General features: G+C 37.0%; 1 protein-coding gene across 4 annotated transcripts in view; it reads left to right on the top strand.

Annotated features, from left to right (window-relative positions):
* Positions 1-13931, top strand: part of LOC149081723 (uncharacterized) — a 102535-nt gene extending 88604 nt beyond the window's left edge. For 2 of the 4 annotated variants that reach the window (XM_089237143.1, XM_089237141.1), the window contains 2 exons: positions 4953-5182; positions 8141-13931. In XM_089237143.1, the coding sequence (XP_089093269.1) occupies positions 4953-5182; positions 8141-9099 (1189 nt within the window). In that variant the 3' untranslated portion in view covers positions 9100-13931. Of the gene's footprint in view, positions 1-4931; positions 5183-8140 lie in introns of all 4 variants that reach the window. The other 2 variants (XM_089237142.1, XM_089237140.1) reach the window with 1 other exon arrangement.
* The last annotated feature ends 362 nt before the right edge of the window (positions 13932-14293 follow it).

Genomic DNA, 14293 nt, shown 5'->3' with positions numbered 1-14293 from the left:
TTCAGCACGTCATTTCACAGCATACATACTCAACTCATGACCCACGGGCCAAATGTAGCCCTCGAATTCATCTGATGTTGCTTCGCGACCTCAAACCTTACTTTGTAAAAATGAACCAAGTTTTTTTATAATAACATGTATATTCACGTATTCGCAAGGGATCAGCATGATCCGTCCAGGGAATAATTTTACAGATCAGTTCTAAGTAACGCGCGGTGCACGTCATATTTACAGATCGCTTGAGTGACCGGCGGTATAATTTCAGAGCACTCAAGCATCCCGCGGCACTTTTTCAGACCTCTTAAGTGATCCGCGTTGCAGTTTCATATCGCTTAAGTGGCCCGTGGGACATTCTGATCTTTTAAAATGGCCCGCGACCTATTTGCCGGTCACTTGAGGGCAAGTTACAGAGCACGTAATTTCGTGGTCCAGTTCCACATCACTCATGTTATCCGCGGCACAGTCCCAGATCACTAAACCAACTCACAACAGATTTATAGATTACCAAACTGACCTGCGGCACAGTTTCAAAGCATTTGACAGTTCTCTGTGCAGTTCGACATGACTTGTGTTACTCCCGGCACATTTCCGGATCACTCAAGTGGCCCGCGACACGGTTTTATGAAGTCAATGGAGTGGCCAGCACTCTCCTAAAGGACGATTGCCCTTCTTTCACTACATTCTAATTTTTGAAATGGATCTATGAAAAGTACCTCGGACAACCCGAAACTCGGTTAGTAGAGAATGAATTAATTGTCCATAACAAGTGGTCAACACTGGTGTGTATAAAATTAAAATTAGGAATTCTTTAAATTTGAATTTGGTTTTCCTCGAAAACCACGTACAGTGGATCCCGCTTTAAACGTTCCAGCTATGGAATGTTCCCGCTTATAACATTTTTCAGGATGGTTTTTTGAAAAATGTTCTAAGAGGGATCCACTGTAGAACCTCTTATATCCGAAATAACTATAGTTGAAAAATTTCTTTTTTCAGAAAAAAATTTATTTTCAGAAAAAATTTATTCCACTAAAATTTTTGTTTTTTCACAACTTCTTTATTCAGATTTCATTAGTTCCGTTATTGCATTTCCTTTCAAACTGTTTCAGACTATTTCTTCTGAATATAATTTTTCACAATGTTGGTCTAAAACACATTTATACGTTTCTGAAATTTTTGTGTTAAAAACAACGAAAAAAAATTTTAACAATTTGAAAAATTTGCAATATTGTATTTTACTGAATTTTTTTTAAATACAGTTGAACTCGGTGATAACGACCTCGCTTGTAACGTCAATAGTTGATGGTTGCGACTAATTCCTGTAGAGAATAATGTTAATGAACCTTGGTTATAAAGTCAATGAAAACACAAAGACCGCGGGTAGTCAAAATAGTCATGACTATCCGTGATAATCACGACTATAAAAATGAATATCAATCACATATTTGCATCGTTCACACTGGTGCCTCAACGTATGGGCCACCTTGGCACGGCCTGGGAGCTTCAAGTGCAGAAAGGGCGACAGTGAATATGTAACTTGATTATCGGATATTTTTAACAACTTAGGTAGGCCTGAGAAAAATTGCTTTGCTTTGCCCCGGGGTCCTGTAATGCTGATGATCGGCTCTGTCCATGTGTATTCAATTTTTCGCCTGTGAAATACATTTTAAATCACTGCAGACTTGCTGTAGCACTGAATTTCTCTCCAAGAGCTATTTATAAGGAAAATAATTGGCGATTCGGACGACAGTTGGCAACGTTTTCAGCAAGAATTGGCGATGTCCCGTATTTATGATCCCGATTTCCTGTACTTTCTCTGATTGATTAAATATGGTCACCCCTAATTATGAAAAAAAAAAACAACTTTTTGATTTTATCTGATAATATTTTTCATACTTAAAAGGTCTTGAAAATCACAAACTCGGTTACAACGCCAAAATTTCGTAGAGTCTACATTGTCGTCATTACCGAGTTTAACTGCATTATGAACAAAGAAATTACAAAAATTCGTAATCTAATACCGAAGAAAAATGAAATCGATGGCAATTGCATGAATTTTTTACTTGAAAAGGTACAAAATGCACACATTTGAGTACCAGCTACGGTACTTGTATTGACTTATCTCTTAAACACGGCGCCGTTCGTAGGAAAATATTCCTTTACTTTCTTCCCCTTTTCCTTTCCGATCACTATGCAAATAAAAATGAGTGGGAAAAAAACTTTTTTCCTCGATGTTTTTTGAAGCGAAATGTTGACCGAAACTCTTTCGGTTATGGTTTTATAGAAAAGGATTTTTCCTATTGCACATTGTGTTTCTCGACGATTCTTCAAAAAGACATTTACTTCGTATCTTGGAAATTCCGATTTTCCATGAAAATCAGTGTCTAGTAAAAATCTAGGATCCTTCGAATCCCAGAAAATGGACTTTTCCCAGATTTTTTTTTTCAGCGTATACGAAGGACAGTGAAACCTCACTACAACGATACTCGATATAACGATAAATCTCTATACAACGATATATTTTTTAAATTCTTGTTTGGAATTTCCCATAGCCCTCCTCTCGATACAACGGTATCCTTTATTAAGATATATCAATCTATAGAGTTGTTTTAGGAGATTTTTTTGAAAAACCGCTGCAAGATATTTTTTTTTAATGACTTGCACAATTTCGTTTCGAATTTGACTTTAACTTCGGCACTTGTTTTCGTTCTTTTTAAGGTCAGTGCCGTCTTAAAGTATGGGGGCCCACCCGGGCACTGCCCGGGGGTCTCACGAGAAGAAAGGGTCTCACAAATTGAGATCCGGTTGAAGTTTTTTAGAATTTACCAGGTAGGGTCTCCGAAAAACCACTTGGCTCGGGGGCCCATGATGCTCTTAAGCTTAAGACGGTCCTGCTTAAGGCGCCTGCCTAATAACATCGATAATATGCTTGCTCCACAGCATCACCGATAGCACTAAGATGTTAGTGCTATTGCTACTTTTTGTGTAAACACAGAAGTGCAATGCGGTAAGCAACTTCACAGGGGCAATGCGTGCAACTGAATTTCATTGATCAACTAATCAATTACGATGTTAAATGCATAAAAGCGCATTTTCCGATGTTTCGGATGCCGATTTATAAGAGATGACAACTATACCATAAATTTCATGACACGTGATAATTTTACCTCTCGATCTGACGATAATCCCTTTACAACAATATTTTTTCTTGGTCCGAGGAATATCGTTATATCGAGGTTTCACTGTATTTCTAAAGTCTGTAATAGATGAGGAATCTTACGTATATCATGAAAGTGATATTTTTTGAGTCTGTCGTAGATGCGGATTTAATAAAAGATCTAGTTGGATGAGATATCTTTCTTGTTTGTAATAGACAAGATATTTTCTAGTTCTATGATAGATGAGAATTTGGATGAAGTTAGATGAGAAATTTCTAAATTTTATAAATGAGGTAAAATTTATGAGTTTTAAAAAAAGATGAGGAATTTGTGAATTTTAAAAAAGATGAGAAATTTGTGAGTTTTAAGAAAAGATGAGAGATTTATGATGTTTAAAACAGATGAGAGATTTATGATGTTTCAAACAGATGAGAGATTTATGATGTTTCAAACAGATGAGAAATTTCTAAATTTCATGAAAGAGAAGAAATTTCTGATTTAAAAAAAAGAGAAATTTCTGCATTTTTAAAAAGATGAGAAATGTCTGCATTTTTAAAAAGATGAGAAATTCTTGAATTTCAAGACAGAGGAAGAATTTCTAAAGTTCAAGAAAGATGAGAAATTTTGAAATTTTTATGAAATATTTTTTTAAGGTTTTCGAGAAATTTCTAAATTTTAGAAAAGACGAGAAATTTCCTAATTTCACCTTAGATGAGATTTTTCCGAATTTTTACACTTCTTTATGAGCAAGAAGACCTACATGTTCAATATTGATGGGAAATTTTCAATGTTCATAATAAACGAGAAATTTTTCACGTCCATAATGGAGAAGACTTTTTCCCCTGTCCATATTGTATGTATCTTCATATTCATAGCGGACGAGATATATTTAAAGATCGCGTTGATGAAATTTGTTTTCATAATAGACGATATTTCTGCTAGATCCATAATGAACGAGATATTTTCCTTGGCCATTAAATAAACGAGATTTTTTTCTTCTTCCGCAATGAACGTTTTATTATTTATTCTTTTATTTTTTGTCCATAATGGACGACAAATTTTCTAGGAATGAGATGTTTCCAAATTTAAGGTTAAATAAGAATTTTCCGGGTTAGTGGTGAACAAGATAACTTCCATATCAAGTAGGCCTAATGAGATATTTTCAATCTTCCTAATTGGTGAAGCATTCTCAAAGTTTAGGTTCGACGAAATAATTCGTATCTTGCATTTCCATTATTGACTAGATATTAACGAAGTTGAATATCGGTGGTCCCCGATCCGGTGATTTCTGGCGCTATGGCACCTAAGTAGCTTCTCTTTGGTGCATGGGAACAAGTTGCTATGCAAAAATGGCAACAATGATGTTACGGTTTACGAAATAGCCGTTTCTGTTCATAAATTTAGGCATTTTCACCAAAAAGGTGAAAATTTTAGGCACAGTTTTCACCAAAAATTGCATATTCACCTCTAGGCACATCAAGGTCTAAAACCAAGTTAGCAAACATCAATTATTTTACTAATAATCTTTAGGTATAATCTTCTATGAAAGTTTGATGAGTTACATTCAAGGTTTACTTCCTCCGACAATCTTTTGTTTATACATCAGTGATTGATTCATTGCACTCACAGTATAAAAATTCTGAATAACTTTAACGGGATCCACGCACATGAGTTTTTTTCTGGTATATATCGTAGCGATATTTTTTCTCCCTATATATTTGCATGTCGTCATTTTGTTTTTCTCTCTCTTTTCTTTCTTGTTCTGGTGCGTTGTAGTAAAGTACAATTCCAATCCAGGCGTCAAGCGATGCTCCTAAACCAGCAGCAGTCGTCTCAATCCCACGGACATCACCACCAGCAACACCAGCAGCACCTACCGGCGGCACATCCACACGCGTCAAGCGGTGGCGGCGTGACGATGTCCTCAGACATGGCAGATGATTCGAGCGACGACGATGAGAAAGTCGACGTCGGAGGAACTGCCGATCTTCAAGCTGCCGTTGCGTCGCTATCCTGCAACAAGGACGGTAAGTTGAATCCATATACATCCTGGCAGGGGCAGCTCAAGCATGCGCGGATCCGGGGGGGGGGGGGGGTGCTCTAAGTCACTCTTTTGGTCATTCAGATGATTGCACAATTCACATGCTTACACACTTCACTCACATGCTTATAAACTGTCTAGGTCACTCGTTTGGTCACTCAATGAACTGGTCACTCAGACTCTCTAGGCAGTGGTGGATTTATGGTTTTGCCACCCTTTTCCCATTTTACTTTCGCAGCCACTAATTTTTCAGATTTGCCACCCGTCTGTAGCTCGCTAAGACGCCACTGCCGCCAGGGTCATCTTAGGAGGTTAGGAGGGGAGGTGCACACGAGTCTTTGCACCCGGGTGGCATGTGAGCTCCAGCCGCCCTTGAATCCACGATTAATGCCTTGCATTCAGACATTTCACGTAGCTCTCCGTCAGCATGGGAAAGAGGCTAAGAATACTCGAATGGGAAGTGAAGCCGAGAAAACGTAATCTAAACGATTGATCGTCGGGAGAATACATGTGCGTACGGTATTTGTACGCCGTCCTTAATGGCGCTTAAAAACCTCAAAAACACGCGAACATTGTGCGCAGTGCTAATGCTCTAAAAAAATAAGAAAAGATAACGTCGGGTTAAATTTTTTTTTCTACTTCTGGGACAAGAGGTGGCGATCCCGGGAACTAGAAAAACACGTAAGGGTTGTCGCTTTATTTTCTTTAAATCTTCCAGAGCAAAGCTGGCGACAAGAATCCTTATCTCTACTTGTGATCCGGGTGATCTGGAACCGTTCCCTTTCCTCGGGTTCGGAACCACCTCCCTTCTAGAAAACTCTTATAAACTAACAAGAGACAGTGTTGTTTGACTCGAGACATTGACGAACGAGCCTCGATAAGCAATCGCTGCGTATGTACGTTTTTATTCCGGGCGTACCCCCCTCTTCCTCCTGAATGTCAGGAGGTAACGTTTTGTGCGTGTGAGAAAAGATCGTTTCGAGTCTGCGACGATCAGAGAGCGATTGTTTCTGGTACGAAATTCCACTGGAACTTATCCGAGGAGGAGGAAAGTGTAATTTGTAACAGGAACTGTACCCGGAGGGGGAACACATTATGTGTCAAATGAATTATTCAGCGTTCTGAAGCCTTTGAAAACCCTGTCTCTATCTACAGTGCACGCCGCTTGATGTGATCACACCGGACCATGGAGTTTCTGATAACAATAACCGATTGTTAAATATAGACGAAAAATTCCGGCTGTAAGTGCGGTGACCATTCGTCCCGTTTTCTTAAAACGGGACTTATGGAAATAGGACATCTCCGTTTTCCTTTCCCACAGAATGCATTTTAAAATGTCAAATCGTGTCGTTTATTTCCAATTGTTTTAAAATAAGATTTTCTTTTCCTCCTTTGAATGAACACCTTTTTTTTTATTCATAAATTGTACGGAGTGGAGTAAAATGACTAGAGTTAAATATAAAACTCTTGAATGAGTGGAGTAAAATGTCCCCCCCCCCCCAAGTGTATGCCGAAACTTTATCTTTAAATTTTTTCTACCCTAAAAATGAATGCACGTGGGGATAGTGCTTACGGCTCTCTCAAAGAGTGGGGTTGACAGAGCTCCAGCCCTGGGATCCGAGACGGTTCCCATTTTTTTTTTGTTCTTCCACGCAATAAATTCACTATGGAGGGTCTGGTGAAAATTTAGTTCTGGAGTTCCGGATAAAGATCCCAGCCTAGGGGGCCCTACACCAGGATGTGGATGTGATGATACATTAGCCTTGAATGCTACAAGACGGCACCGCTGTCTCATTTTCGAAAAAGTTGCTGTAAAGTGGTTTTACCCCTGGACCTTCATCACGAATTATGAATGATATTTTTTTTAAATAGACGGTACGTACCGTAGATCTTCTGTGAAAGTCTTCTGGCCGAGAAACTGTGAATGTGGTCATCTGAAACAAACTGACCAAGAACCGAAGAAAGATATATGTTTTAACTTTACACTTCACTCTACGAAAGCCATTGCAAAATCAACGCTACACGTAACATGGATCATAGCGGCTATCACGGCCCGAATAAGACATTCTGAACCTGAAAAAGGAATTTTTTTTGTCAATAAGAGAGCCTTCTGACTTCCTACCATGATCTTGCAGGTTGATTAGGATAACTCAGTGGTTCTCAAACTTTTGTCACCCCGTAGATCCCTTGCCCAAATTTTTGTTCATCTGCGGCTCCCCGGAGTAATTTGGTAGATATTTTCACTCACGAAAGAACTATTTCAAACGCTAGTGCTCATCTCAAGCTCACCGCGACATCCCTGAAAAAGGTTGTCGACGCCCCTTGGAGCCGAAGCGCAAACTTTGAGAAAAACTACGATGGCTTATAGGGAAAAATATCTGGTTCAACCTTAGCTTCAAAATATGCAAGAGTGCATTCCACCATGTTCATAATGAACGAGAAATTTTTCATGTCCATATTGGAGAAGACCTTTTCCTTGTCATTGAACAAGATATCTCCGTATTTTTAATTGGACAAAATATTTTCTACGCCTATAATGGATGAGATATGCCGCATTTAAAGTTATATGTTTATGCAATATTTTTTCATAATGAACGATATTTATGACAGATCCACGATGAACGAGGTATTTCCTTCGTCCATAATGAGCGAATATCTTCTTTGTCCTTAACGAACGTGTGGATAATTTAACGTGTCGAGAAAAAAAATTTTCGACAAAAAAATCAATAACATAAATCGAAGTCCTGATAAATTTTTTACGAATTTTTTCTGATGTTATGATATTTGTCCGTTCCGTACTTGCGAAAGTGATAACAATACCCAAATGATAACATTATCCGTGATATTCTAATATAAGCGCGTCTACTGTATTTACCTGTATGTAATAAAAGTGTTAGGTTTATGATGATGTTTCTCTTATAATAAAACATTCGTTTATTCACAGGGGATTCCATTGAACATCGACAGAATGGCTGTGGTCGTGATGAGAGTGGAGACGAAAGCATGGGCAAGTCGTCTCCTTCATCGAGGCTCGAACAGAACGGATCGCCAAAGACCGATCGGACGTCCGACGGCGGATTAATTGGGTCTTCCAAAAACGGACAGCCAAACGTTACAGTCGGGCCCGCGATGCCTCATCCGCATCTCTTGCCCTACCTATATCCGCCGGCCCTCTACTCCTCCAGCATGGGACATTTGCCCCTTTCCCAGCTGTTCTTGCCCAACGCGGTGTCCTGTGGCTCCGGACCTAGTCATCCGCTACCTCTGTCTCTGTTCACGTCATCCGCCAGCCATCCGACATCGCCGTCGTCCGGGGCTTTTTCGGCTTCCCACCTCGCCCAGAGCTCGCTGGGCTCTCAGACGAACAATTCGTCTTTCTCGATGGGCCATAACCTTCTGTTGAACGCTCAGCTGGCACTAGCGGCCTCCGGCCATCCAATGTTCCACGGTTACCCCGGGATCAGCTCCGGACTCTCGGTCGACGCCCTGAGCGGATCGACGACCAATTCTAGTGCGGGCGGCCTACTCAACAGCAGCAAAGTCAAGTCGCACAGGTTCTCGCCGTACCCTCTACCGCTGACGACAAGCTCCATGTCGACCACGACGACACCGCTGACGGTGCCCGCTGTGTCGGAAGCAAGGTCGCCACTGTCGACGTCACCTTACGAAAACGTAGGAATCGTTCCTACTTCTGGACACCATCCTCTCAACCACTTATCACTCGGTAAACTCAGCGCAGTGTCGCCACACGGATCGGAATGCGGCAGTTCCGACGGATCGGTCGGCCCGTCATCCGTATCATCCTCTAGTGACTTGAAGAACATCGAGAACATGGTGAATGGCCTAGAAAGGCAGCAGGAACAGTTAGCGGCGGAAACATTGACGAGGTTAACCGAAAAATAAGAGGGTCAACCGAATCTTCCGATGATCCGCTCGCTGCTGACGAACCTCACGAAAAAAATAAGGTCGTAAATGTACTTATAATTGAAACGGATCGGCTATGTAGGCCGAATACCAAGGCATCATTCAACCCAATGGATTTATGTTCCTGGGAGTCCGAACTGCACAGAGGCGTGAAGCCTAGTTACATCATGATGTATATTATTACATTCGAGTCTTTGATTTCTCCCGCATATCTCTCTCTTTGGCCTTTCTTCTCACACATTACACACCAAAGAATGACACTGACTAATTGACCAAACGAAGGGTGCGCAAATCAAAATCCTTGATCGACAGTGAAGACCGAGGAAACGAGAAAAGACGTACCTTATCATTTGCTATATACATGGAAAAAAAATTCTTACTTTCTCATACCGTAGGTGGATCATCTTACGTTCGTTATCGGTAATAAGAATGATTAGACTTGAAATCTGTGATTATAGTCATGTTTTTGTGTCATTCTGACACTGTATTATGTAAATACATTTTTTGACCATCATTATTTCGAGATCAGTATCATTACATATAATTTTCTCAACATCATCAGGTAAAAAAAAAAATTATATTATATGAATAATTTACGCGTTTGAGGGGAAAAATAATTGAAATTATCATTGACCAAGTTACGAACAGTAAGAAACAATTTGTAATCTTAAATCACAGTATAATTCATTTAAGTAATCAAAATGGAAAATTTACAAAAAAAATAACAAGGGAGCGTAGATTATCTGGAAATTTTCAACAACGGGTCCTGTTTGAAAAAAAAATATATGTTCCTCATTTCAAATTGAGATACTGTCATTTATATTATTTTATTATGTTATAATTATGGTTTACTTTTCACAAAAATTAAAATTACAAGCTGAGAAATAATTTTCAAAATACTAGAAAGATATACGGACAGCGTATCTTCACCTGAATTTATTCCGTCGATGTTGGAAATTTTTTACCAGAGAGGTCTATAATTAATGGTACTTGGAATTTATAGAAATGATATTTATATTCAAGTTTTGTTACAAAAATGAAATGTTATTACTGATTATAATGATATTTGTATATGTTTAAGCATACGCAGACTTCTTTTCCGAGAATCATAGACCTACTCCTGAGAGTACAAATACTATTACTAGAGCCCGGAAGTTTGGTCACTAAAAATTGTCAAAATAGGCAGGCAAAGAGGCACTAAAAAAAGTATTTATAATCAATGGGAAAAAGGAAAAGTAACTAAAAGTTATACGTGGTTAAGGGTGCGAAAATTGGCTTGCGCTCACTAAATCTACTGCAGGCATATAAAAAATGTATGCCTGACCAAAATGTTTACATGCCTTAAAGGCAATAGATTTATCCCCTCCTTTTCGGCTGGTTCTTGCATTAAAGATATAATAAATAAACACTACGAAATACGCACTCACTACAATTCGCATCAAGTTTTTCTTAACGTTTTTCTGATGGGTCTGATTCATTAAGGCAGAAAAAACATCGTATTAACCGATATTTCGCTGTATCCGATTGTTTTATAAGTGGGCACAACTTACCAAAATAATCAACAAAAATTTTTTAAATTAATGAGAAATAGATTTCTCGTTTGAAAAACCGATAGAAGTTAAAAAAAAATATGGTTATACATGTAAAAATAGAAAATTATATTTAAAGAAGCCAAAGATAGATGACGCTGAAAATCGGAAATAATTTATTTTTACATGCATAAAATCGAAATTTAAAATCTGTCCACCACGACAAAATAAAATGAAAATGTATTAACCGGTATTTTTTTTGACTGGATCAAATTTCTGTATGATTGAATTTATCAGTAATAAATTTCATCAAAATAATAACTTGCAACACAATTTTTTCCAAAAAAGCGATAGAACTATTCCTACAAATTACGCATCAATTCCGAAATTAATATTTCAAGTCAACAGCAGAGGACGCTAGTAAGAACGCTTTCTTTCCTACCTCACCAATCAGCACATTTTTGTTAGCTCTTCCAATTTCTTAAAACAAAATGTACATAATTTTTAAATATGATATTACTGATTACTTGAATAACATTTGAAAAGTTTGAAAATCCCCCACCATCACCTACAATAATGAAAATCTCACTGAGGGTAATCGGCCAATCAGCGGGAACATGAAAATTCAAACCCTATTATTTTGATGGCAATTGAAACCTAGACCCTTAATTCGTACTATAACCGCTGAAAACTTTAAACATAAATTCTTTTGGAGTTCCCAGTCCTAAGATATCTAAGTACTACTGAATAAGGCCTCTAAAATTCACGAATAAACATAAAACAATATTTAAATGGGCAATTTACGGCAGGGAAAATTTAAAAAAAAAACACATTTTTACGAAAAAAGTTTGAAAATAGGCAAAAAAAAGTCATGTATGGCATTTTGCAAGATCTTCCGGGCTCTAACTATTACTAATAGTAGTAGTGGGGAGAGCACGAGTACACTGTATATTATGAGAACTTCTGATCCAAATGAAAATCTTGAAAGAAAGAAATGAAATATCTATTTTTTATGTACAATTATAAATTAACTCGTGTCCGATATTTTTTAAGAATATCACAAGGAACTGTCTGGATTTTTCATGGTTTAACCTAGTGTCTCCCAAAGTGGGCAATAATATCGCTATCTGGTAGGCGATGGACTAGTCCAGGGGAGCGATACAAGCTGCGAGTATAACACAGGATTCTATGGGTAAATTGTTGCCGGGGGGCGATGAGAGAAAAAAGAATTCTAAAGAAGGGGGCGATGGAACAAAAAATTTGGGAAACTATGGTTTAACCCCTTCCGGCTCGCTGTCCCCGTAGCGGGACTATCTGTTTACATTGTTTTCTATGGGTTTTTTGGAAAAATGTCTGCCCTTCAAAGGGATAAAGCATGATTTTTACAATAAACAAATTTAAATTTAATTTACGAGCCTTTGAATATAAATTTTTCTTATTTCAAAATTGAAGACTAGTTTAAAATTTCCAAATATTCCAACCGTATAATTTTCTGACACAGAAATGATTATGATGAAAAGTTATAAGTAAAGATAATTACTGTTAAAAGAATTGTGTTAAGTAATATACTGGTGTACTCACGTATTTTATATTGCACGGATGAAAGTATCCATTTCTTTTCCTCACAATTATATTTTCAATTAAATAACTTATTACTGATTGCTAGTATGAAGAGTAATGCGTATATAATGAAAACAAAATACTCTTTAATATTCTGATTTTTTTACATTAATTTAGTCATGTAACTTTTGCTGCCTGCAATACTGTTACGGTAAATGGCTCCTAATGTCAAGATCCATTCGGTACAAAAAATAGGCCTGTGCTATCTCCCAAGTGGTGGCGTTTTAACGGGTGGCTAACGGGGCCTGGGCCCAGTGACCTGAGTCAAGCGGGAGCTCCCTCAATTGAGAAATTGTTAAAAACTGAAATCACTTTTCCTGAATTCTGAATTTTCATCCATTTTAAAATTATTGTTCAGAAATTTATTTTGAATTTTTGATCATTCAGAAATTAATTCATCACTTTTGTGTTTCTTTTCCTATTAGTTTTGAATTTTTCTATATTAATAATGAATTTCCTTCCCGTTGAATTCTTATTTTTTCAAAATTAATTTTAATTTTTTCCATAAATTCTGATTTTCCCATTAACTCTGATTTTCCTTTCCGTTGTTTCTGAAATTTACTATTAGTTCTGAAATTTTTTCATCAATTCTGAGTTTTAGAATTAATTCTGTTTTTTCCCCAATAATCCTAATTTTCGTTTATTAATCCTGATTTTCGTCTGTTAATCCTGATTTTCGTCCATTAATCCCGATTTTCGTCCATTAATCCTGATTTTCGTCTGTTAATTCTAATTTTTTCCATTAATTCCGATTTTTGCCCATTTATTCTTTTTCTTACATATTCTGATTTTTCCATTTATTTTGATTTTTTTCCATTATTTCTGAAAATTTTCTCATTATATCTAAAATTGCTTTCCTCATGGATTCTGATCCCCCCCCCCCCAGTTTATTCTGAAACTACTTCTTTTGTCATAATTTTAATTGTTCTTTATTTTATTAGCTTTATTTTTATTTGCTTTCTGGTATATAGACTCTCTTTCTAAAATACAACTCTGACCTCAAGTCTTTATCAAAACAGTTTTGTTCAGTGCTCCCCCCCCCCTCCCACCGAACCTGTTAAGACGCCTTAGCTTCCTAAACAGTCCGGCTTTTTCGCAAAAGCAAGTGTTAATATTGCGAATTGGTGATGAAGTCTGAACTTTCCTTGATTTTTAACTCAAGATACCATGGTCATTTTAATATTGTATATCACATGTTAAGGAATAACGTCTTCTTTTGGTATATTACACTATGTCGCACCATGTCTCACAAACACGGCTTAAGATTAGCCAATTATATTTTTTTCAAATTATTTCTATAGAAAAATAAATCAATGGAACCATACAAAACCTGAAATTTCCGAAATTGAAACAAATTTTTTAATTTAAATTCCATTCAAATATTTAACGATACACATACTAATTTTCCAATTTCGGTATCCGGATTACAAAAAAAAAAAAAACTGATTGTATGTATGTATGTAATGTATACTATTGCTTTATATAATTGGAAGAAAGAATCATAATGAGTTACGCGAATAGAGACGAGACCATTTTATTTATTTGAAGAAAATATGTTTGTAAAATAGTTGTAGTTAATTGTGTATATTGTGCGATATCATGGTGATGTTCGATGCTTGTATTGAAATAAAAAAATAAAATTTGTCACTATCCTTTTCTGTACATTTCCAGATTCTTGTCTTATTTCTTACTGATAGGAGGGGAAGACCTTCATGTGTATATAATACATTTTAATACAGTACTTTCTATTTTTTCAATAATAGCATAACTTTGAAGCAATGGTGCACAAATGGTGTTCCGATCCGCTAAGCCAAATTGCAACGTTTGAGAATTTTATAATGCCCTTAAAGCAATATAGAAAAAATATTCTATTATTTTGAATCACGATGCAGAAAGTAATGTTAAATGTAATATGCGTTAGAATAAGTATGTTCAAATTTATTTCATCTGCGTCTTTTATTCATATTTTGATCTAGAAGAAATAGAATTAGCTCTTATATGCTCCGCAAAAGTTGCCCTGGGTT

Source organism: Pholcus phalangioides, unplaced genomic scaffold (assembly GCF_987345545.1).
Source record: "Pholcus phalangioides strain wild (caught in Gottingen) unplaced genomic scaffold, Ppha-v1.0 ptg000009l_1, whole genome shotgun sequence".
Taxonomy (NCBI): domain Eukaryota; kingdom Metazoa; phylum Arthropoda; class Arachnida; order Araneae; family Pholcidae; genus Pholcus; species Pholcus phalangioides.
The sequence above is the reverse complement of the archived record's forward strand: the minus strand, read 5'-3'. Positions and strand labels throughout refer to the sequence as shown.